Genomic DNA, 25,583 nt, shown 5'->3' on the forward strand with positions numbered 1-25,583 from the left:
CTACTATATTCCAGATAATTAGCCAAGCACTAGGGATACAAGAACAAAACAATGACATACCCAAAGTCAAACACAATAAACTTCAGAGGTGAGATTGGAATCCAAGTCTTTGGACTCTATAGTCAATACTCTTTCTACCATATCTAGTTTTATATTTGTCATAGAGAAATTGAATAAAAAGATGTATAATGTGGCATAGTAGATAGAGAACTGACCTTCAAGTCATGAAGACTTGTGTTCAAATCCTACCTCTGATATATACTGGCTGTGTGACCACAGACAAGGCCCCTGGCTTAGACAAGTCTCTAAGGTTGCTAAAATACATAAAAGTTCAGGCAGATAGATAGCACTTTGCATTGAATACAAGATCAGAAGTAGAAGACCCTGGGTTCCAATCTATTCTCAGACACTTTCTAGCTGTGTGACTATGGGCAATTGCCTAGCTCCCTAGCTTTTGCCACTCTTCTGTCGTAGAATTAGTACTAAAACAGAAGGTAAAGGTTTAAAGAAAAAAGAAGTTGCTAATTTGCATTAGTACTCGGAGTTCTCTACACCAGCAGTTTCAAATATACAGCCCAAGTGTGGTGTGGCTTTGGGCAAGTCACTTAACCCCCACTGCCCTTACCACTCTTCTGCCTTGGAACCAATGCACAGTATTGATTCTAAGATAGAAGGTAAGAGTTAAAAAAACACTCCCAAGTGTGTTGGAACCACATAAAAATGTAATTGGGAAATACTTCACAAAATAAACAAAAATGAAATAAAACATAGATTATATTAATATGAGATTTCTATATCAACATGTCAGCCCATCCAAGACCCTGATGATGGTTTAATGACCCCCCTTTCCAATTACATTTGATACCACTGTCCTACACCAATAAAGATGTTCTCAGAACAAAAAAGCAATTCATAGAGGTCAAATGAAAATATATTAGGAAAGAGAAAACTAGTTTCTAGATATAGCTCATTTTATAAGGTGTGGTCATTAAATCCGTCCAATAGAATGACAATCTGGCTATATCATTCATCAATTCAAGGGCTGGTTACTATAGAAAAACAAAAGCGCATCATTCATTTAAGTCACCTGGGAAATAATGGCAATATTCAGCTGCCTATGAAAACAAGATTCTCTCCCATGAAAAATGGAGGTTTAATTTAGAAAGGAGAATCAAGCTATTTTATAGCACCCATTTATCTATGTAAATTAATACTTTCATTTTAGAAACAAAATCCAACTGAAATAGAGCCATTTACTGAAATTAAGGCATCATCTTTCACAGTTGTTATGGCTCTGCTCAGATGTGCTCACAGCCTTCAGCTATGTTCATTCTCCACAAAAGAAACTGGAATTTGGGAGTGGGATCACATGCCTTGCTCCAAAAGAGATCCAAAGCCATTGAGCCTATGGAGTGCCCACCTAAGACTTCCCACCAACAGGTCAGCAAAGTCCCTCAGGTCCTCCCTGAAGAAATCACAACCCCCTTAACCTGATGGGATGCCCTTGATCTACCAACTCTAGCCACACTCTTGGAAGAGCCAGGGCTGGGAGAAATGGAACCCCACCAATAAACTGCTAACCTCACTACTAAACCCAGAGATGTTAAGCCCCACCACCCCACAGTCACTAGGGTAATCAGTTTATGCCCAGAAGCTGGAGATTGATTGTTCTTCTGTTATTTCCTAATTACTAATGCAGTCATTGATCAGCAAGTTCAAAAACAATCTTTTTTTTTTTTAATAACCCTGACCGATCCAATTGGCAGCTGGGGAGAATTTACATTCTTTATTCTCCAATTGCAGAAAATAACAACTAACTACAATGTTATTTAACCCCTTATTTTCTAGGGAAAGACCCCCTCTCAGCTGTATATGTAAAGGCGCAGATACATATGTAACTATATCGGTTATAGAGTACATGTGAATGCATGCCTTCACATATAAATATCTGTATATATTAATTTTGTATTTATGCACTTGTTGTCTCCCGCCATTAGTTCACTGTTTGTAGGGACTCTTTCATTCTCTTATCCTAGAATAGAGTAGGTACTTAATAATTATTGGATCAACTGCTTGACTTACTAAAAATGTACTGTAAACAAAGTTGTTTCTGAACTTTGAAAATACCACCACTTCTCCATGATCATATGATTAGACCATGTCCAAGGTAGAATTTGCCTCTAGGTTTTCTTAAGAGAATGAGATGGATAGATGGAGTCAGGAAGGCATGAGTTCAAATTCAACCTCAGATGTTTGACCCTGAACAAGTCAACTTAATTTCTGTTTACCTTGGTGGAAGCTAGGTGGCTCACTGGACAGAGCATGGGGCCTTAAGTCAGGAAAATCTGGCATTTGCTAATTATATAACTAAGAAAGTCATTCAACATCTGTTTGCCTTAATCTACTGGAAAAGGAAATGGCAAATCACTTAAATATCTTTGCCAAGAAAACCCCATATGAAAAGTCATGAAAAGTCAGACTACACTTAACAACAGGCACTATGTTTTGATGCAGTGGGGTCAAAATCAAATAGAAATAAAATGGATTTTTCCTATCACATATTGACTAAGAAAACCATAAATTGGCATTATTTATATTGTACTATATTTTTTATTTTATTAAACCTTTCCTGATTCTATTTTAATCAGTAATGCTCAAGAGTCATGGCCTTCTGCTGGAGTTTCACACCCTAGGTTTAATGAGTAGAGTGTTGGACCTGGAATCAGAAAGACTTAGATTCAAATTCTGCCTCTGATGTTTCTGTCCCAAGTGATCCCAGACAAGTCACTTCACCCCAAGGGGCTAGTTTCCTCCTTTGTAAAATGAGGAGTTGGACTAGATGGTCTCTGAGATCCATCCAACTATAGATCAATGAATCCATGAACATTTCACTTTACAAAGTCTTTTCCTGGTCCACTGTGTTCTTGGATTAAAGCATGGCACAGAGAGGGGGTCAGGGAAGGGATAAGATTAGACAAATGAGAACTAGACTTAAATGGGGAGACCACAATTCCTTATACATCAAACACCTTTGATTTCAATGATGTAAGAACTTCCTCTAAATCATTTATAACTTATAATCCTGCAGAAGTATCCTGGCATAGTGAGTAGAACATTGACTGCAGAGTCAAAAAGACCTTGATTCAAATCTCTTCTAATATTTGCTATGAGCAAGTCACTTAATCATTCCATGACTTGGTTCCTTGTCTATAAAATAGGGATCACAGTGTGGTCCAATGGTAAAGAATATTTTGGAGTCAGAGAATCCAGCTTCAGACCTCACCTCTAAGTCTGTGTAACCTTGTAGTTAACCTCCATGGGTCTCAATGTCTCAATCTCTTTGATACACTTTGATAGACTGATACACTTTGGTACAATTGAATGTAATGGACTTCTCTATTAGTGGCAATGCAGTGATCATGAACAACTAGGAGGAATCTGTGAGGAAAAACCACTATCCACATTCAGAGGAAAAACTGTGGGAGTAGAAACACAGAAGAAAAACAACTGCTTGAATACATGGGTTGAGGGGAAATGACTGGGAATGGAGACTCTAAATGAACATCCTAATGCAAACACCAACAACATGGAAATGGGTTCTGATCAAGGATGCAAGTAATACCCAATGAAATTGCGCATTGGCTAGAGGAAGGGTGGGTATAGGGGAGGGAGGGAAATAATGAGATTATTGGAACCAAGGCATAATGTTCTAAATTGATTAAATAAATTAATTCAAAAAATTTTTAAAAAGAGATATCAAAAGGGAGATTTGAATCCATGTCAGGGATCTCTATTCAATCTATGCCATATCACAGTTACTTTCTTTTAGGACCAGATCCATGATTTCATTGGCACAGGGAAACTTCCAGGAAGGAAACCTCCTCTCCCAATATAGATAAGAATCTATTCTGTAGCTTATGGTCTTTGAGAGTCTTGAGAAGTTAAGTGATTGCCCAAGTCACACAGCCAGTAAATGTCAAAGAGTGGGACTTGAACTTGGGTCTTCCTGACTCCTTGGCTCTCTACATTCTATATCCTACTGCCACTTATGAGGTTATCACAATTTAGAAGTACCAGGACTTGGGGTGGGGACGGTTAGAGACATAACCCACTTCTCAGAGTATTCAACCAGTCAAAAGTAACCCTCAGTTTAATGGGACACCCTTGGAATTCACACGACATTCACCAGAACCTTCAAAGGTGCCATACTGAACCAAGGAAAAACATCCTGGGATGGTGGTTGGTCTGAAATTTTTGATATTTATTAAAATGAAAATGTTGCATGTGCAAAGGGAGTAAAGCGCCAGGCACTGGGATCACAATAATGAAAAGTGGCCCTTTTCCTCAAGGAGTTAACAGCCTACTTACCTTATTGATTTCCATGGTTATAATGGATTTTTAAAATATGAAGAGTGGACCATCAAGGACCCAAAATTGAGCCTACATATATCATGAATGTAGTTGACTTGATCTCTCTTTCTCTCCTCTTTTCAGTGTATGGACAGAAGAGTCTCAGTGCACATTGCTTAATGCTTCCATCACAGAAACATTTAACTGTTCTTTTAATTGTGGTCCAGACTGTCGGAAGCTCTCTCAATACCCCTGTCTCCAGGTCTATGTCAACCTAACTTCTTCGGGTCAAAAGCTCTTACTTTACCACACAGAAGAAACAATGAAAATCAATTCTGAGGTAGGCATGTGGCATTCATTTATTTTCTCATGGGGACAGCTCTTCTCAGTGCTTGCCCAGCCCCTGACTCCAAAAACATCCCTCCATTGGTGTTCTAGGGCCAAGAATCACCCAGGAAGCCAACACTGCTCCTTTCCCTAAATTATGAATTTTAGTCACTACCTTGTTTTGTCGCTACTTTAACCTTTACCCCTTAGGAAATGAAGACATCATATCCATAGTTATTCCTCCTGTGGATAGAGTCCCTCCAATGTCAAACACCACAAGTACACAGTGTAAGAAATCAGGGATTGCTGACAACACAGTATACATGGGATATGGATGTCCTATTGGGTCCAGATGGCTGTTTTTCTAACACTAGCACTAATTCCTCACCTGATATACTCTATTCTCATTTGTTCAAGACAGTCATTAAAAAATTAACAACTATTATTAACTACTACTATGTGTCAGGCACATTCTTGAGTAGGCAGGCATTGGGAACAAAGAAATTAAATAACCCTTTCTCTCAAGGATTTCACACTCTATTGAAACATAAATATATGAAACATATATGAATGTATAGAATACATATATATGTGTGTGAATAGATGCATGCATCAGGGTATCCAAAAGTCTTAGTGAAATTTTAAATTACTGAAGTTTCTAATTATACTAAGACATTGGGGACATCCCATATTGAAAGATAATAAATGCGAGATTAGTTAGGATCAAAAGTGGTATTTTAAATCCCTGCTTTTCTCATTGACCCTATCTAGCTTTCCCTTACTAGAATTGGGAGAATGAAATGCAGGCTTTGAATGCTAAGATCAAGTTTTTATTCTAGAAACCTAAATTGCCTGATTACTTTTTCTTTAGGACTCCTTCCCATTCAGACTGATCATAAGATGATTCTTTGAGTCTTTTTATCATCCCCATAGCATACCTTAAAAAAAAACAGCTAGGTGGCACCATGGATAGAGTGCCAAGCCTGCAGTCAAGAAGACTTGTGTTCAAGTCTAGCCTCAGACACTTCTTAGCTCTGTAACCCTGAGAAGTCATTTAACCCCAATTGCCTAGTCGTTACTACTCTTCTGCCATGGAACTGATGCTTATTATTCTTTCTAAGACCCGGCAGGAGTTAAAAAAAAAGTAGATTACACATAAAACTATCAATCCCTAGTAGGGAGAGCTTGATTTTTCTACTTTGGGCAAATAGTATAGATGTTTATTGAACTTGTGACCAAGAATAAGATTGGTTTCATCAGCCAAAGTCAGAGAAAGCCAAGCTGCCTTTTGGTTACAATAGCTCACATGAATTATTGCCACCCCATCTGAGGACTCAACCTCCTGAATATTTCAGGAGCTGGTTTTTGAAAATCACTGCTCTGGTTCCCCCTAATCTACAGGAGGCACAAATAATGCTTAGTTGCCTCAAGGTTATTTTATCAATAAATAAAAGTGAATGTAGTCCTGGTTTTTTCCCAGGATGTGGCTGTTTCTACCATCAGCTCCCTCCAAATAGGGCTGATATTATGGAATAATAAGTCAAATGCCAGGAATGGATGAAATCACTCAAAATGCTTCAGGCATTTATTAAGTGCCTGGGGGGGGTTCAGAGTGTTGGAGGAGTGAATTCAAAGACAAAAGGGAAATAATACCTCCCTTCAAGAAGCCTACATTCTAATTGAGGGAGGCAACACAGAAGAGTATATATAAAGCACATACAAAAGCACTTCATCAGGGGAGGGCACTAGCAACTGGAGGGATCAGGATGGGTTCTCTCTTGAAAGTAGCACTTGAAAGCTGATGTCATATGAATACTAGCTGAAGAAAGTGGGAGTATTTAACCTAGAGAAGACCTAAGGGACACATGGTAGCTGCCTTCAAATATTTAGAAGGCTGACACATGGAAGAGAAATGAGACTTAATATGCTAGGTCCCAAAAGGATGAAGTCAGTATAAGACATGGCAGTTGGGGGAGCCAACATTGGAAAATCTTCCTAGCAACAAAAACTGTCCAAAAGTGGAAGGAGCGCTCCCAAGGGTGGCTTCAAGAAGAGGTTGGATGTCCTCTTAGGTTCACTTTACAAAGTATTCCTTTCCAGGAATAAGATGGAATAGTTGCTTCTGAGGCCCCTGCAAACTCCTGAAGACTGTGATCCTGTTGTGTAAATCTGAAAGAGACAGACAAATGTCAGCTGTTATTGACTCTCCTTCTAGCCAAACAATGGGTATTTTCAGATTCTTGCATCTTGTAAAGCTAAAATTCTGTGGAATCGCCCCAGCAATATTTCACAGCCCTCATATTTGAGTTAGCATCAAATGATGATACCTCTGAGTTCCAAAATGTGCTTCGTCTTCACTGTGTTGCTGCTGACAATTTGGGAAATTTATAATTCATTTGTTAAGCCCCCTATTATGTGTCAGGCACACAGAATTTGGACTAGGAAAGGAACTTGGAGAAAATCTAATCCATCTTTGTCATTTCAGAGCTGTTAAAGTAAGGCCCAGAGAGGGGAAGTTTCTTGCCCAAGATCACACAATTATAAGTAGCAGAATCGGAATTCAGATGCAGGCTGATTTCAGAGTGGGGGATTTTTCCTTTCCACTGAACTGTATAGCTGCCCAGATATTTCCATATTACTGTATGAAGGCTCATTCCGTTACTCGTTTCTTTACTTTTGACTGGGCTTGAAACTCTTCCCATTAGGAACTTGCTTTTGTGGAGAGAGGGGGTGGACGGGCAGGGGGCAGAAAGCCCAGATGGGAATTGCTACTGTCAAGCCTTACAAACTTCTCCTTAATAGTCTGAATGACTCCACACCTCAGAGAGTAGGAGCTGAAAATAATTGGGGGACTTTTCAACATGCTCCCTTCAACCACAAGTTGTCATTTCTTTCTACAGACCTTCATTTCTGAGATCCCAAATATCAAAATAATAGAACTCGGGCATGTCATGTTGCATCTAAACCTGACAGCACTGAGGAGCAACTGGCACTTTTCTTTTCAAAGGGTCACCAGACAGTGACCCTTAAAAGGTCATCTAGCACACATGAGCAAAAGATGGTGACTGCAACAGCCGGCAAAGGATCTCTTCCATCAGCTCATCAACCCATGCCAGGGATCTCAAACTCTGTTCAGCCTTCCCTTTTGAGCATAATCAAGGACAATTCATTTCTACATTGACTAGTTAGTAGCCTATATGATCGACAGGGCATAGTGGCTCAGAGTAATGAAGAGTTGGGTTCAAGACCCACCTCTGACGGGAACTTGCTATGTTGAGATTGGCAAGCCATTTAACTTCTCACTGCCTCCCCAGTTCCCCAAGACTATGACTTACAGTTGAAAAATCGATCTGCAATAGTGGAGGGAGTCTCCATACCAAGAAATCCCTATACTGATAAAATCATAGATATAGAGTTTTTTAAAAATATCATTCCCTTAAAATCTCCACATTCCTAAAAATTATAAAGAAATGGCAAGGGGTGGAAGGGAGGTGATTTTACTGAAATGTGTAATACACAGCTGTCAACTTTTGAGTTGAGTCACAAATGGGTCAGTCATGATGTTGTCATCTTCAAAGGCACAAGGACAATTTTCTTTCATTTTTGTTTCATGCCCCATGTACTTTTTTCTATGGCTCCTAAAGTAATCACACCATCAGCAAATACTTATTAAAAAACTAGGCATTACAAGAAACAGACCATGCCCTCCAGATTATATGCTATTGAAGGAGAAATTATCTGCATTTATAAAGAAATATTGAAGCATATATTTACATATACAACATAAAAATAAATAGGAGATATTTGGAGGGAAAGGAGGCAGGAGCAAAATTCTGATTGGGTCGGCTCAATAGTAAAAGATGGACACTCTTAATTAGCAGTAAATCAACCATGGCTGAGGAGAGGAAGGTCATTCCAGAGCTTTATATTTTTGTTCATGATTGGACAAGAAAATGGTTATGATAGCTTCATGTTACCATAATTGGAATCTTCCTTTCTGATTCCTCCTATTTAATTGGTGTTAAACCGATCTTTTACCCAGAAAGACTTCTGTAAACATGCCAGCCTAGTTTGTGAGGTCGACTTGAAACAGAAAGGAAGGTCATTCCAGAACTGTATATCTTTTTCCATGATTGGACAAGAAAACTATTATGAGAGCTTCATGTTACCATAATTGGGATCTTCCTTTCTGATTCCTCCCATGTAATTGGCATTAAACCAATCTTTTGCCCAGAAGGGTGCCTGTAAACATGCCAACCTAGTTTATAATGTGAATTTGAAATATAATTGATTGAAGCTTTCCACTAAGGGTCCCAAACCAAGAGCAGCACAGCTCATTCAGTCCCCTGTGAATTCTATCTGACTTCATGGTCCCAAGTTAACTTGGTAGTTAGAAGTGACTTGGTTCTGTTTATATAAGCATAGGCATACACAGGATCCTGGGGTGAACATTACCACCAGCCCCAAGGCTGTGAAGAAGGACTAATGATAATACTTGCCCCAGGACATGGCAGCATACTGAGCCCAAGATCTATGCACCCTGAAGTATAATGTCTTAGAGTATTGGAGCTGAATCAGATTTCAGAGAACACCTTATCGGAGCATCAGAGGCTCTTGTCCTGGAAAAGACCATAAAGCTCATCTGGTCAATCCCACTTATTCTGGAGATATGGTAAGAGTACGTCAGAGTGATGAACTGCCTGCTCCAAAGACATACAGCTTATAAAATAATGGATCACTTTCCCCCTCAACGCTCTTTGCACTATATCTCTATGCCCTTTCCAGGATATCAGCTTTGGAAGAGTTGTGAGAATCTAATCCAGTAAACAACTATTAAGCATCTGTTCTATGTAGAGCTCTGTTCTAGGTGCAGAGGATTCCAAAGCAAAGAAGTCCTCTTGCCCTCTGAAAGGTGACACTCTTAACATCCTACTAGACAAACTAAATCCTGGATCTCAGGCTTCTTCCCTGCTTCCCTAGATTTGTGTTAACCCTCTCCAAAGTTCCCCCTAGAACTTTTTACACAGAAAGAAGGGAGGCAACTAATGAATAAACTGAGGTTAAGGAACCAACCCCAACCCTCAGGAAAAGTAATGGCACCATCTATCCAAGAAAGACAATGACTAAGTTAAAAAAAAATACCTGAACTTTATAGGTTACTTTTTTCTTTATCTTTTTGCTTAAGTATTGAAGCTTCAGATGATGTTCCCAGCCCATTCTCAAAGAAGCCATTTTTGTATTAGGAGAAATGTTAAACATGGTGTTAAATATGACTATGATGCCAATCGTACCTCTGACACTTCCTAGCTGTATAATCCTGGGCAAGAAACTACATCTCTTGAACCTCAGGTTTTCTCATCTATAAAATGGAAATAATACTTATAGTACCTATTTATCTGAGCAGAAGAAAGAAAATTTCACTATCTCACAGAGGTGATGGGAGTCCAAGTGAGATCATAAATATAAAAGCACTTTACAACCTTGGAAGTCATATATAAGGGATATCTGTCATCATCATCTTCATTATGAGCTTTTGTGGGGCAATAGTACAGCCCAGCATGGTTGTAAGATTTCAGAATTAGGAAATGACCAAATAAGAATAAGAACCTAATAAGAACACCAATCAGAAAAGTATTCCAGAAACAAAGAACTGGAAAGGCTTTAAAGTTCTGGTCAATTATATCACTTTTACAGATGAGGAAACTGAGCTCCCAACAGAAGACATGACTTACTCGAGGCCACACAGATAGTTAAAGTAAGGGACATGGAATCTCCCAGTCCAGTTTGCTTATGGTTTTACTACAATATTTTACTACTTTAAAAAAAAAACTACCTTCCATCTTAAAATCAATACTATGTATTTATTGGACAAAGATATAAGGTTCTGGAATGACCTTTCTTTATGTTTCAAATTAACCTCACAAACTAGGCTGGCATGTTTACAGAAGTCTTTTTGGGTAAAAGATCAGTTAACACCAATTAAATAGAAGGTGAGGGCTAAGCAATGGGAGTTAAGTGACTTGCCCAGAGTTACACATCTAGGAAGTGACTGAGGTCATATTTGAACCCATGACCTCCCCTCTCTAGGTCTGGCTCTCAATCCACTGAACCAACTATCTGCCCCCAATATTTCATTTCTTATCAGGGCTTATTTCAATGTCTTTACTCTGTGAGTAGAAATACAAGATCAACTAAAAGAAAATATCAGTAGACCCCCTCCTCAGTAACTCTTTAAATCCATGAAACAAGGCAATACTTTCTTTTTTTTATTAGTTAATTTGTTTGTTACATTAAAATTCCTAGGAATCTTCCTCCTTCTATCCCTTACCCAAACTAGAGAAGGCATCATTTGACAAAATAGATATGGGTGTCTTGCTTATTTCTACTTAACAATTCTTTCTGTGGAGTTGGACATAGATGAGTTATTTTCAAACAATATTCCTATTATATATGTGATTATATATATTGTTTTACTGGTTATCTTTGGTTCACTTTTCATAATTTCATGTAGATATTTATGTTTTTTTAATTAAACTGCTCATCATTTCTTGGGATACAGGAGTATTTCATCACAATCATATGCCACTTGTTTGAAAGTCATGACTTTCAATTCAATTCAACAAACCTTTATGAGGTACCTACTATGTCCAAATTCTATCATAGGCACTCAGGATAAAAAAAGACAAAACCAAAGCAGACCCAACCCTCAAAGAACTTACTCTCTTTGGGAGAAAATAACATATACCCATATAATTAAACATAATATATACATATATATACAAAGTAATTTTAGGGTGCAGGGTTCAAGGCTAATACAAAAGATAGTTTGTTAACAATAGGAGTTCCAATGGGCACATTGAAATAGAGAAGAATGGAATAGGCATCCCAGAGAGATGACACTAATATGGATGAGTCTGAAGAAACAAGGAGTAGCAGTCAGGGAAGAAAGAGTCAGCCTACTGCATCTTATAATGGAGAATCACCAAAATTCTAATTGAAGTCAGACAGGGCAATATATCGACATGTCCTTCAATAGTGAGGATAACATGGGACAGCTAGATAGCTCAGTGGATAAAGAACCATATTTAGAGATAATAGGTCCCTTCTCCAAATAAGACCTCAGGTACTTCCTAGTTGTTCGACCTTGGGCAAGTCACTTAACTCCCATTACCTAGCCCTTACCACTTTTTTGCTTTGGAGCCAATACAATGTATTGGAAGAGTTTTTTACAGGTTTTTTTTTTACCTTTTTATCTTACCTTTTGCAGAAGGTAAGGGTTTTTTTTTTTAATTCATATCCTCAAAGACAAAGTGCTTACCAAGGGGTAGCTGAAACCATAAGGGGATATGACTTCAGGGATATGCCAGTTGTAGAATGATTTCAGCTCAACAACTCCTCTACTAAGCTGGCTCCAAGAACGATATTCATTTGGGAGGTGAGGATGAGGGCCAGATGGCAAAGAGAAGGAAACAGTGGACACCCAAGAACAGATAATAGAGAGAACAAGAGGGGGAATTCTAGACACTAGCATTCTTCCAAACCTGCTGGAAACATCAAATCAACTGTTATTTGATTGAGTGTTGGCATAATCAGTAACAGAAAATCAATATCCTTAGATCTCCTTGGTTCAGATAATTGTAGGTGTTTGAGCATCCCTGGATACCAATGTGTCTTAATCTCCTGATGTGCTTTCTTTCATTTTGCTCCCTCTTCTTAATCCCCTAGCATGCCAGAATGCCACAATAAATGTGAAAATGTGTAAGCAAACAGAACAAGGATGTGCCAGGATACTGGCAGGACTGTTAGTGCATAATTGTGAGAGAATATTGTTTCCCTTCACTCTGCCAAGAATTTTAAGCAGCACAGCTTGCCAAATAGTAAAAACTGAAAGTAAAAACCAAACAACTTTAAAAAACAAGTTCAAAGGAGGAAAAATGTTGATAGGGTATTGAAAGTCAGGAGAGGTGAAAGAAAATGAGGCTCCTGGGTACTCAAAGACTGTCTACCCATCACTCAAATTGGACAGAACATGAAGTTCTCTTTTTCAAATCATCCCTTCTCTCCTAAAGTAAACAGAGGAAATCTTCTGCCTAATTCACCCTTCTATGGACCTCTTTAGAGAGAAAACAAGAGACAAATATCAGTCTTAACTAAGGTGAGTCAGTCTGGACTTTTGCCTGAGAATGCCCAATTTAAGAGGGCACATCTAGTACAATCCTTAGCCTGATTACTCTCTCTGGTACCCAAACTAATTCTACCATGGCAGCAAACCAGTCCTCTGGCTAGAAACCATCAAATGATTTCAGGAACACTTCCTCAGCTCTGGTATGATTTTCCCCCTCTGCCTCTCCTAATGTGAGGTACAAAAAATGCCCGACAATAGCTCCATCCATATTTCTCTTCATTCAATACCTCCAAGGATACATTGTCCTCTCCATTCACATCTTCCCAAAGATGCTGTTTCATTTGCTGGTAAAAAGCTAGGGAAGAATACTAGATTTGGGAGTCAAATAACCTGGGTTCAAGTCCAAATTCTATTGCTTGAGATGATTATGAGGAAGTCATTTTTCCTATCTATAAAATGTTTCTTCACATGTGAAATGAAATTATTTAACTAGATGAGCTCTCAAGTTCCTTTCTCTCCCAATCTATTGTTACCCTTGCCTCTATGAGGAAGGAAAATAGTTTGTTAACTGGTGGATCATTCAATGAAAATTCCCAGTGAGCTTGTGGTACAGTAGAATATGAACTGAGCCTGAAGTCAAGAAGACCTAAATTCAAATCTGACTTAAGATATTTATTAACTTTGTGACCCTAGACAAGTCATTTAACCTCTGTTTGCCTTGGTTTCCTCAGCTGCAAAGTGGGGATAATAATAGCACCTTTATAATTGTGTTATTATAATAGCACAAATTACATAATATTTGGGGAGAAAAAAGCACTTAGCACATATAGAGGCTGACACATAGTAGATAATTAATAAATGTCCATTCTCTTTTCCCTTAATCACTGTAATCATAGTTCATTGCTGTTTACAAAATACTTTCCCCAGAAATAGGAAATACAAAAGTTATGATCTCATTTTACAGAGGAAGAAATTGAGGCTTAGAGAGATTAAGTAACTTGTCTAATGTCACAGTCAGTAAATAATAGAATCAGAATTTGAATTCAGGTCCTCTTATCCTCAAATATACTTTTTCACTGTATCATGAAATCCTTTCTAGTAAGAACCCATATGAACAGATTTCTTTAAGGTTTGCAATATGCTTTACATATAATATTTTATTTGACCTTCAAGACAATCCTGTAAGCTAGGTGCTATAGGTATTATTTTCTTCTTTTTACAGATGAGGAAACTGAGGCTCAGGAAGGATAGTGACATGCTCAGGGTCACACATGAAGCTCATGAGTGTCTAGGTGATAATTAAATCCAGACCTTCCTGGCTTCAAGTCCAGTGTTCTAACTATTACCCCACACTATCACTCCCTTTAAGGGGATATTGTTCACTTACAACCTTACAGTAAAACAAATGGACCTTGTCTCCAAGAAGCACATCCCACTTTATTCCCATCAAATTACAACAAATAATTTCTCAAAGTCCCTAAGCAAAAAGGATTCAGAGTCAACACAGAAGACCTTTAAGTAGAACCAACTTTAGCCACATTCAAGAGTGAAAATGGGAAATCTGATTACTACATCAAGAGTATGTTGGTGGGGAGGGGGCAGCTATATGCCTTGATGGATTAAGAGCCAGACTTAGGTATGGGAGGTCCTAGATTCAAATCTGGCCTCATATACTTCCCAGCTATGTGACCCTGGGCAAGTCATTTAACCCCCTTTGTCTAGCCCTTACCACTCTTCTACCTTGTAATCAATACACAGTATTGGTTCTAAGAGAGAGGGTAAGGGTTTAAAACAAGGAGCATATCTCAACAGCCAAAAGGACTTAGGAAATCTATGGTGGCATTAAGAGACGTGTCCAGGACCACAGGAGGAATAGTCCCACTGCCATCTGCCCTGGTCAGGCCATATTGTGTTCAATTCTGGACATCATGATGTATGAAGGGCTGGAATATGTAATGCTCCCTAATGACAAATAACAATTGAATATAATAAATAAGCTGGAGTGTATAATACTAAGACTAACTGGCATGTATATAGTACTTCAAGGTTAAGAAAGAAACATGAATTATCTCATTGAATCCTTACCACAACTCCTGTGAGGTAGCTGCTATTGTAATCCCTATTTTACAGATGAGGAAACAGAGACAGACAGAGGTGAAGTGATATGTCCAGGGCCATTCAGTTAGTAAGTGTCAGAAGCAGGGTCTCAGCCTCAAGTCTCCCTGACTCCAAGTCAAACATTCCATCCCCTACTCTACCTACCTTCAAACCATTTATTTTTTAAGTTGAACCCTTCTAGAAGAGAATAACAATAAAATGAAGCCTCATTTTGTCTCCACCTTTTGATAACACAGAATCCTTTGCAAGGGAGGTCACTCTCATAAACTCTCCTGGCCCAAGAATGGAAAAGGCCCCCATGGATTTGTTATCTAAATTGGCAGTAATGGTTTGACCTTTTCTAAATACAACTAATTTGATTTTTAAAATCTCCTTGAATAAAACCATTCCTCTGTATAGCTGCAGGGACAGAAGCAAGATTAAAAACGATAACTCCAGACTTCCCCAGAGGCCACTTCTGTCCCATCTGTCCCCAGAAAACTTCTCTCTGGATTGGGTCCAAACACTGTGGAAGGAAGGAAAATGTTTGTCTCCACCAAGACTGCCAAATAGTCAAAAGCTAATTTGTGACCTGACGTTCTTAACTCCAGTGGAATGAAGCCTTCTTGAGGGCAGGGATGGTTTTATTTTGGTCTTCTCCTTTCCAGTGCCTGGCTTTTAATAGAATCTTTTCAAGTTGAACTGAATTTCCTGAGAAATAGGACCTTCATGGCTGCCAGCAATGCTCTAGCTAGCTTCGTCCCCTGGTGTATTTATGTCGCTGGCTTATTAATATTCATTAAACTAGAAGATATCTGAAAGCAGAGACTGTGTTTTCTTTTCTTTGTTATACCCAGAACTTAGCACATTTCCTGGCACATAGCAGGCATTTAATAAGTATTTGCTTTCTAAATGACAAGGTATTGATCAAGCCACATTAAGCTAGAGTGCACCTCAAAGAATCTAGTTTCAATGACCAAAAGCAAAGCACTCAGCATCATTCTGACCCAATCAAGGGGAGATCCTCTCGGTAACTCTGATAGAGGTTATGTCCCTCCATGGCACCACCAACCAAAAACAAGGAGTTTTCTGGGTATAAGTACTGGAGCGGTTTGCTATTTCCTTCTCCAGCTCATTTTATAAATGAGGAAACTGAGGCCAACATGGTAAGTGCCCTGGGTCAGATGTTGGCCCAGGGTCAGATGGCAGTTTGAATTCCACCTAAAAGACAAACAGAATTTAAGACTGTGAGACAAACAATCTCCTTTTTATCAGACATCTCCTCTATTTTAAATGTTATTTGTGTAAAACCAAAGGCTGTCTCCCTTTTCTATGTGTATCCCTAAAGTTTAACCATGTGCTTGGCACATGGTAGGTATAGGTATTAGATTTGTGATTTCACTGATCTAGAAAACTTCTGGATGAGGAATCTCCCTATTCAAGTACAGGTTGACCTTCTCTGAAACTTAAGTCTTAGAGAATTGCCCAGAGCGCTCAGAGTTTGAATGACTTCCTTAGACAGTCAACATGCTGTAGATGCAGGACTTGAACTCAAGGCTTCTCAGCTCTAAATTGACCCTATCCCAGGCACTTCATAGTAAATACTTAATGGATGCTTTTCCAGTCTCTTCCTATGTCATAATCTTAAGTACCTCACTACTACCAAATCACCCGAGGACAGCTCTAATCACTAGAAGGTCATCAAAAGTTGTCTTTCCCTTCTTGACTATAGTCACATCCACACTTTAGGAACCCCTGATCATCAAAGGTTCTAAATACTAAATACTAAATACTAATACTAATACTAAATACCAAAAGCTCACCCAAAAGAACTCATCAAGAAACCTCCTTGTTTATTCTTCTCATCTCTTTACTTGAGAAGTGAAGAATGTGAGGCTCAGAAAAATCCATTTCTGCCTTTCACAAGCATTATTTAAACTCCCACAAAGCATAGGGCAGGGCATCTAGGTGTCACAGCAGGTAGCTTACCAGACCCAGAGAGAAGACTTGGATTTGAATACAGCCTTGGATTTGAATCCAGAAATATGATCCTAAACAAGTCACTTACCCCTCTTTTCTGCAGTTTCCTCATCTGTAAAATGACCTGGAGAAAGAAATGACAAACCACTCCAGTGTCATTGCTGAGAAAACTCTAAAAAGGGGTCACAAAGAGTCCCACACAACTGAAAATGACCAAATAACAAAAATGTATAGAAAACCACAGTAAGTGCTGAGCATATAAAGTCAAAATCAAAACAGTTCTGGCCTTCAAAGAACTTACATTCTACTGGAGAGATATAATATATATGCCAATAACTAAATATAAGATAATAATAATCACTAACATTTCTATAGCATTGGCTATGTGCCAAGCACTGTGGTAAGCACGTTACCATTATCTCATTTGATCCTCACAAAATCCCTGTAATGTAGGTGCTATGATTGTGTCCATTTTACAGAGGAGGACACTGAGGCAAACCGGTAAAGTTAAATGATTTGCCTAGGGTCATATAGTCAGGAAACATCTAAAGCCAGATTTAAACTCAGGTCTTCTTGACTCTGGGCCTGGCTTTCTAGCCTACTGCACCACCTACCCACTCTTATTTAAATGAGAAATACAAAGTAAATAATAATTTTCATGGAGCAGAAAAAGATGGGGACCAAATCACTAATAACTAAGGAAGATACCAAAAAGGCTCTCTTAGTATTAGAGTTCTTAAGAGAGTTAGAACTTCCAAGAAGTCAAGGAAAGAAGGGAAAGCTTGTGCATAAAATCAGAGGAGGGAGGATGCAGGTGGCTCAATGGATTAAGAGCCAGGCCTAGAGTCGGGAGGTCCTGGGTTCAGATCTGGCCTCAGACACTTCCAAGTTGTGTGAACTTGGGCAAGTCACTTAACCCCCATTGCCTAGCCCTTACCACTTTTCTGCCTTAGAACCTTTAAAAAGAAAAGAAACAGAAGAAGGAGATGGAATATTGTTGAAGGGAACAGCCAGTCAAGCAAAATGTTTAAAATGGAGAGTGTATGATGGAGAATAGCATGGAATCTGAATCTGGGAAAATGTTAGATTGTGAAGGATTTTAAATTCCAAACTGATGGATTTGTATTTTATGCTGGATAAAATAAGATACTCCTGAAGCAACTTGCCCACAGTACCACAGCTAGCAAGCATCAGATGCTCTTCTGAAGCCATTCAATGCTCAACCCATGCTGCCTTTTGTTGCTTAGAATCTAGACTGACCTCTACCGTGTCTTCCCTATTACTAGGTTTTTATGTTCTTCGAGAGGCTATTAGTAGAGTGGAAAGGGTGATGAACTTGGAGTCAACGAGTATGAGTTGAAATCCTTACTAAAATAGGATGCCATTTATAACTTTGTGACCCTGGACAAGTCATTCACCTCATTCCTCCTCAATTTCCCCCTGTGTCAAATGAGGAAACTGGCCTAGATGATTTCTAGGGTACCTTCCGACTCTAAATCTTTTGGTCATATAATCAGACAAGGAGAAAAAAAAAGGGAAATCACGAATTTCAATGAGCTTCTCCATCTCTCTACAGTGTTCTTATATACCCAAATGTGGCAAGAATTTCGAAGAGTCGCTGTCCATGGTGAATGTGGTGATGGAGAATTTCAGGAAGTACCAACGGTTCTCCTGCTTCTCCGACCCATCAGGCAACCAGAAGAACGTCATCCTAACCAAACTCTACAGCTCCAATGTGCTGTTCCACTCACTCTTTTGGCCCACCTGCATGATGAGTGGTGGAGTGGCCATTGTGGCCATGGTGAAATTCACGCAGTACCTCTCCCTGCTCTGCGAACGCATCCAGCGAATCAACAGATAGAGGGCAGCCCCGACAAAGTTTTTTCTTTACGTGCAAATACAGTACTGGTTTCTCTCATTCTTCACCAAAGAACCTTAAGTTTGTAACTTGTGTCGTCTATTATGAGTTCCTTAATTGATTCCGATACATAGAGCAATAATGCAGCTACTGTTTGATATGCAAACGTGATGTTTCTATTTTGTAGAAGTCGGGGTGGAGGATCCCCACAGTCTGCTGTTGGTTGTTTTCATCCTCTTGGTTGCTTGGTTTGTTTTCTTGATGACACTCCTGAGACTTCCTTGTCCCCTTCCGCCAATGTAGGATGCGGTGAATCATTTGTCAAGTGTTGTCAGTGAATGTAGGGCCGTGTTGTTGTGGCGTATTCTGTGTTCGGAGTCATCATCTCTCCCAGAGACGTCTCTGCGATGTATTCTGTCATTCATTGTTTACCAAAGCTGCAGCCAAAACAAAAACAAACAACAACAACAACAAAGTTTCCTTTTCTCTTTCTCCAAACTGAACCCTCCAGCAAGAGACGGGACTGGCATACCTTGGGGGGGGGGGGGGGGAGGGTATTCACCATTTTCCTTGTATTGCTACATATCATTGTAAAGATGAAATTGAAATGGTCACCTTTTTAAATTATTTTCTACTTACAGAAATGTTTGCTTTTTAACAGGATTGAAAACAGAAGCAAGATCTGTTCTACTTAGTCATATTATTGTAACAACTAGCTGTCTTTCAGGGAGAAAAAGAATACTGTTTTGCCACTAGTGTGGCACTGGAGGGGAAGGGATGATACCAACAAAGGACTGCATGCCCCAAGATTTGAATGAATGGTGACAGCCGCTCATAGCTCCATGACACCTGACTAGAGTGCACTAATATCCATGGCACTGGAAATCTATTAATTGTTAGCATCTCTCAATGGAGCTCTTCAACAGCATGTACCATTCTGGAAATTAAGACCCAATCAGTAGGCACAGCTAATTGGAATGATTTCTTAAATGGACAAGAGAGTAGATGTGTAAGGAAGAGATGGTCTAAGATTTATACCATCGAGGCCAGGCTAAAGAATGTGATGTCTCTTATTTGATCTGTTTTCTCTGTGTGTTTTCTCTTAAAGCACTGAGCTCAGAATGTTTCTCTCCTCTACATATTTTATTTTTCTATTTACAATTCCTTCCTTTGGTTATCTTTTATAAGCAGTCTAGACCTTTTTTCTTATCTGACACTTGGGCTGAATAACAAATTTGAGATTGTCTCTATTAGCACCCTGATTACTAACTGTGTTCTAGGAAATCAATGAGAGATTGATTCTAAAAGAGAACATCCTGCTTTTTCTCCCCCAGCCTCAATAAGCAAACAGAGGGAAAACACCATCTTCAATCAGTCTCATCCATATTTAAGTACTCTTTTGTAATATAGTATTGAAAACTTTTTAGCCAATACAAGGTTTTACAAATCGTACTTGTGGAGTGAACAGTAAAATTAATCTGATGAGGTGGAAATTAATCTTCAATCTTGTAATCCATGGTTTGACTTTTCTTAAGCAAATAAATCCCTGGGGTGTAATCAAGGCTCCAATGTGTAATTAAAAATAAAAAGAAAAAAATCCAGGTTTGTAATAGCTCTTGTGTTCTGAGTTTGCAATCAAATTTTTAGCCATTGACAAATCCAAGCACATAGGGATTTATGGGATCTACTCTTTTTTAATGGTTAATTAGTAAAAATCCTCTCATTACATACACATGCAGAGTCATAACTAAGAATTCTGAACCCAAGGTAGGTACCACAAAAGTGACTATAACTAGAATCATGAAGCACACCCTCAGGTTGACTAAGAGTGGGAAGGAGGATGCCCAAGGACTCCAGAACAAAGCCACTGATAGAAAAGCTACTGTGGTGGGAGGGAGTGGGAGGGTTAGAGAACAAAGCAGAGAGTAATAGGAACCTATTGCAACTCCCTGACTAGTCATTTCCTACTATAACTAGTATTATTAGAAATAATTAGTAAACTCTTATAACACTGTTACTAAAGGACTTTGTGAAGACAAAGAATCTCCTAAATTGTTCACACTGGACAATGGTCTAGTTCTGGGATGGCAATCCTATGACACATGTGCCAAAGATGTCATGCAGAGACCTCTCTATGGTCATCACCTGCCAGAGTTAGTTACTAGAAAGGCAGAGGAACTCAGGTGGACCTGTTCCCTTCCCCCTCTCTACCAAGCTTTCCCCGCCCCTCTGCTCTGCAGCCCAATGGAAGCACTTACTCCCTCCCCTGAGCCAAGTGCTAGGTTCACTCCTCTCCTTTTCTCCCTCCCCTGTCTGGAGCAAATGGGCACAGCACTTAGTCTGGGGGGAAAGCAGGACACAGCATGGGGTGGGAAATGGCATGTGGTCCCTAAAAGGTTTGCCATCATTGTTCTAGTTTGTTCCACTCTAGTTGTCTCTCTGGTCTATGCACACACAAATACACACCCACACAATATTATGAATTGTTGGCAAATCAGATTGAAACACTTTGATCACACAGAAAGAACAAAGCAGGGATGATAGATGAGGCATCTTTACTTTTCTGAAGCAGCAAGAGGGACTCAGAAGAATGCTTCTGAAGATGTCTCAAGTATAAGTTGTGCTCTCCTACTAGTAAATGAGATGTTGGTGATATTAAAGAAAGATTTTGCCTTTAAGTTCTATTTTTTTTAGCAAAAAGCTTTCCAACTTGTGCTTCAATTCAATGTGAAATGATCTCCAGGCAATAACACCAAAACAGAAAGACCAGATGGGCCACTATATCCTAATTCAATGCCACTTTCTCCTACGTGTTAGAGTGTTAGAGATAGCACAGGTCAAATGAAAGCATAGCTTAGAAGAGGAATGACCTTAACTATTCTGTGGAAATAGCTGTTGTCTTCGATATGAAGGTTTTCAGTCAATCAACAAACATATATTAAGCATCTGCAATGTGCTAGGTACTGTGCTAGATGTTAGGGATATAGAAATAAAATTTAAGTCCCTGTCCTCAAAATACTTGCTTTTCTGTGGTATCTTACAGATAAAAACAGGTACCAAGAATATATTAAAATGATGGTAAAAAAGGAGTTATGTCATTTAATTATCTTGAATCAGAGTGAGCTTTGCCTCCAATTAAAGCACAATGATCCATGGTTTTCCCATTTCTAAAATGGAGTTTGACCATGTGTCATAGTGAATAGAGAACTGGGGTCAGAGTCAGGAAGATCTGTGTTCATATTCTGCCTCTGGCACATATTGGTTGCATGCACTGGACAAGTCTCAGTGCCCCCATGAAACTCTTTATGACTATCAGTTGTACAAAAGGTATTGACCTTCATTGATAGGTTATTGCTAGAGGGAGTCTCCTCTCATGAGAGTTCCATAATCCAATGAAATGGGATGGGGAGAATTAGTTCATACTTGATCATCTATACCAACATTGGTGAAGACATGGCATGAATGCAGAGACCAACAACATTTTTTTTGCATGCCCTACTCCTCTGTCTGTCCCAAAGCAAGCACTTTCTCCCTCAACTCTTTCTGGTAATCAGGAGAGCTCATAGACAGCTTGAATTTGCCAAAAGGTTCCCCAATGAAGACCTATACCCTTTTGTTCTAAAATTCCAGCATTCTAAGCATGTGTGATGCCAGTTATGCACAGTAGTCAGCCCTTTAGGACCATGGGGATCCAGTGGTTCAAAAGCAGGCTCCTTTGTCCCATTCACAAACATTCTCAAACAAAGCCTAAACTTCAGGGCTGAAGGTGTTCATTTATACCTGCCAGAAGCAATGCCTAGGCCTCCCTCCTCATGATTTTATAGTACTGACTTCCCACATGGCACAAAGAGATGTCTGAGATTCTAAATTACCTACATTATTCAGTCAGCACATCCTATCTAAAACTTCATTGACTTCCACTTTTCCAGATACAATCATATCAAAACTCAGGGGAAAAATTGTAAATACACCAGTGTCTGTTTGCAAATGGTTGTAAGAAAAATGAGATGGATCTCAAAAAAGCTACTGGCCAAATGATGGCTGACTGGAAGAGATAATAGAATACCCTTATGCTTAGTAGCTGACATTTGGAGAGCCGGAATGCTCCCCTCACTTTTTGATGACAATGAAATCAAATGATTGTACAGGACATGGACACATCATATATCTTCTTACATCCCTTGTGGTAAGCGTTCCACCCGCATTCTTGTGGGTGATGCATCTTGACACTTAACTGTAGGCTAGAATCATCTCAGTGACATTAACAGAGATATGTGAGATGGAAAATAACTCCAGTAATGGGATGAAGCCAGGTAAAACAATAATTAGAAAGGAATACGCAGTACTAAAATTGGATGACTAACCTTGCCCACCCCTGAAAGGAAGTTCCTCACATTTAGATTAGGCAATAAAAAGAAGAGGTGAGTGGAGGCAGGAGATGGCTCTTTCTGTTCTCAAGGCTCTAATTTTTCCTTTTTTGTCCTTTATTCATATTTAACAAAACAAAGTGAAAATCAGTGATTGTAGCAGCAGCTGCCTGTCTGGTCTTCTCTACATATTTTTTTAGATACAACCTGTGATTTCATTGGTGTAGGGAAATTACTGATGAAGGAGCTCTACCAATATGAATTAGCAGCTAATCTGAAATGTAGTATTAATTAGTTGGAGTCCTTAGAAATTAAGTGACTTACCCAGGATCACACAATTCCTATGAGTCAGGCAAGCCTTGAACCAAACCTCAATTTACTGTGCCATGCTTCCTCTCCCATTTTCTAGGCATTATCTAGGCTATATCTGGATTTACTGACAGGAAAGGGAACCTTGTTTCATTAAGATCTTATACTTGGGGAAGCTAAGTAAGGTAGCCCAGTAGATTGAGAGCCAGGCCTAGAAAAGAAAAGTCCAGGGTTGAAATGCCACCTCTGAAACTTCCTAGCTGCCTGATGTTGGACAAGTCACAACCCCAAATGCCTAGCCATTACCATTCTTATGCCTTGGAACTAATACTTAGTATTGATTCTAAGATAAAAGATAAGGGTCAAAAAAATAAAAAGAATGAATTGATTTTGATAATCTCTGATGTCCTTTCCAGTTCTAAATTTTTGCAGGAATCATAGAGCCTTATAAGTAAATATCAGATATCCAAATATTAGATATTTAAGTGTGCAGTGCTTGATTTGAAGGGGTTGACAAGGAAATTTGAGAACCATTCAATTCTCCCTCTCAACTTGATTTTATGAATGCCTAGAAAATGCTGTATAAATGGAAAACCAAAGGCAATAGCCCTCTTCAGAAGCAATAAGTAGAGGAGAGATTTTCCTTGTTTTGCTTGACCCTTAAGGGCAGAACCAGAAACAATGAATGGAAGTTGGGAAGAAGAAAATTTAGGCTTGATGGCAAGAAAAACTTCCCAACATACCTGCTGGAAGAGGTAACTCAAACTCATAGGATCATGACTGAGGAGGAGGAGATGGGGAATTTAAAGATCATTTAATCCAGTCTTCTCATTCTTTGGCAAATGAAGAAACTGAGACCCTAATAAATTAGATGACTTTCACAAACAGGCAATAAGTGGCAAAGATAGAATTTGAACCCAGATCCTCTAAATGCTCTTTCCACTATATCCCATTGTCCCCATAGTCTTCTAAGAAAGCCTTAATGACCACTTGTTAGATATGTTAAAGAGAGGATTCTTGCTCAAGTCTGGGTTGTACCAGATGGCTTCCAAGGTCCCTTCCACTTCTAAGATTCTGCAGTTCTTTTACCATTTGTCCATCCAGTAAGTTTTGCAGACACTGAAGGTCCATCCAATGAGATTTCCAGTCTCTGATGTATCCACAGAAACATTCTTCACCATCTGCAACCATCACCTACCATCTGTGATGTTTTTGGGTACTTCCACCTCCAAACATCCATATAATATCCTCACTCAGTTCAGTCCAAACCCATCAGCCTCCTCCTGATTTTAGAGTAATCAAACTACAGCCCTTTTTATCTGCTGGGCTTGAAAGCCAGCAGTTTATACAAGGCAGCTGCAAGCTTGAACTGTTTGAGCTTCCCCATGCTGAGCAAACACAACAGACTCTCACTGTGCACACTGGGAACACAGCACAGAGAGCACTGGGGCACAATTAGGAGGCTCTGTCTCTGACCCAAAAGCTTTCAGCTGCTATAGCTAACCTCCAGCAAATCTAGGAAGAGCCCAAAGATGAGGGATTTATAGTGGGAGCCAGAAATCCCTCATCTTGAGACACAGATGACATTTGACTTAATTCAACAACTATTTATAAGAGACAGAGACCCTAGGATGCCATGAAACTGTAAAGCAGAGGCTCAGCCCTAGAGTAAGGGTGTGGGGATCAGAAAATCATAGACCTGGATTTAGAAGGGATCACAGAGATAAATAATCCAATCCACTCATTTTACAGATGAGTTGAGGGGGGTTCAGAGTTGGAAGGGACCTTCGAGGCTATCTGGTCTGACTCCCTTCAATTTAAAGATGAGAAAACCAGTGCCTAAGGGTTTGAGGAACTTGTCCAAGGTCATCTAGGCAGTACATTTCAGAGACAAGATCTGAACCCAGGCATTGTATGTATATAAATCTTCCTGACACACTATCCACTCAGCCTCATTGCCCTTGCTTTTTTTATCTTTCTGTTACACAGGCTTCAGAGATAACTTTCAGTTCAAAATCATTCTAGCATGTTGGGTCCCCCTTGCATAGCTAGTTGCTTTTCTCCTCAGGGATCTAGAGGTAACCCTGAGAGATTGAATTTTCCTTTAATTTTCACACTGGTGAACTAATGTTCACAAGTCCCGCTGGTGCACTCTTCCCATTGATTATCA

General features: G+C 39.3%; 1 protein-coding gene across 3 annotated transcripts in view; it reads left to right on the forward strand.

Annotated features, from left to right (window-relative positions):
• KCNMB2 (potassium calcium-activated channel subfamily M regulatory beta subunit 2) overlaps window positions 1-20,294 on the forward strand; it is a 295,143-nt gene extending 274,849 nt beyond the window's left edge. For all 3 annotated transcript variants that reach the window (XM_007501955.2, XM_056808415.1, XM_007501954.2), the window contains 2 exons: window positions 4,495-4,690; window positions 18,456-20,294. In XM_007501955.2, the coding sequence (XP_007502017.1) occupies window positions 4,495-4,690; window positions 18,456-18,740 (481 nt within the window). In that variant the 3' untranslated portion in view covers window positions 18,741-20,294. The remainder of the gene's footprint in view (window positions 1-4,494; window positions 4,691-18,455) is intronic.
• Window positions 20,295-25,583: the final 5,289 nt, after the last annotated feature.

The sequence above is a fragment of the Monodelphis domestica genome, chromosome 8 (genome assembly GCF_027887165.1).
Source record: "Monodelphis domestica isolate mMonDom1 chromosome 8, mMonDom1.pri, whole genome shotgun sequence".
Classification (NCBI taxonomy): Eukaryota; Metazoa; Chordata; class Mammalia; order Didelphimorphia; family Didelphidae; genus Monodelphis; species Monodelphis domestica.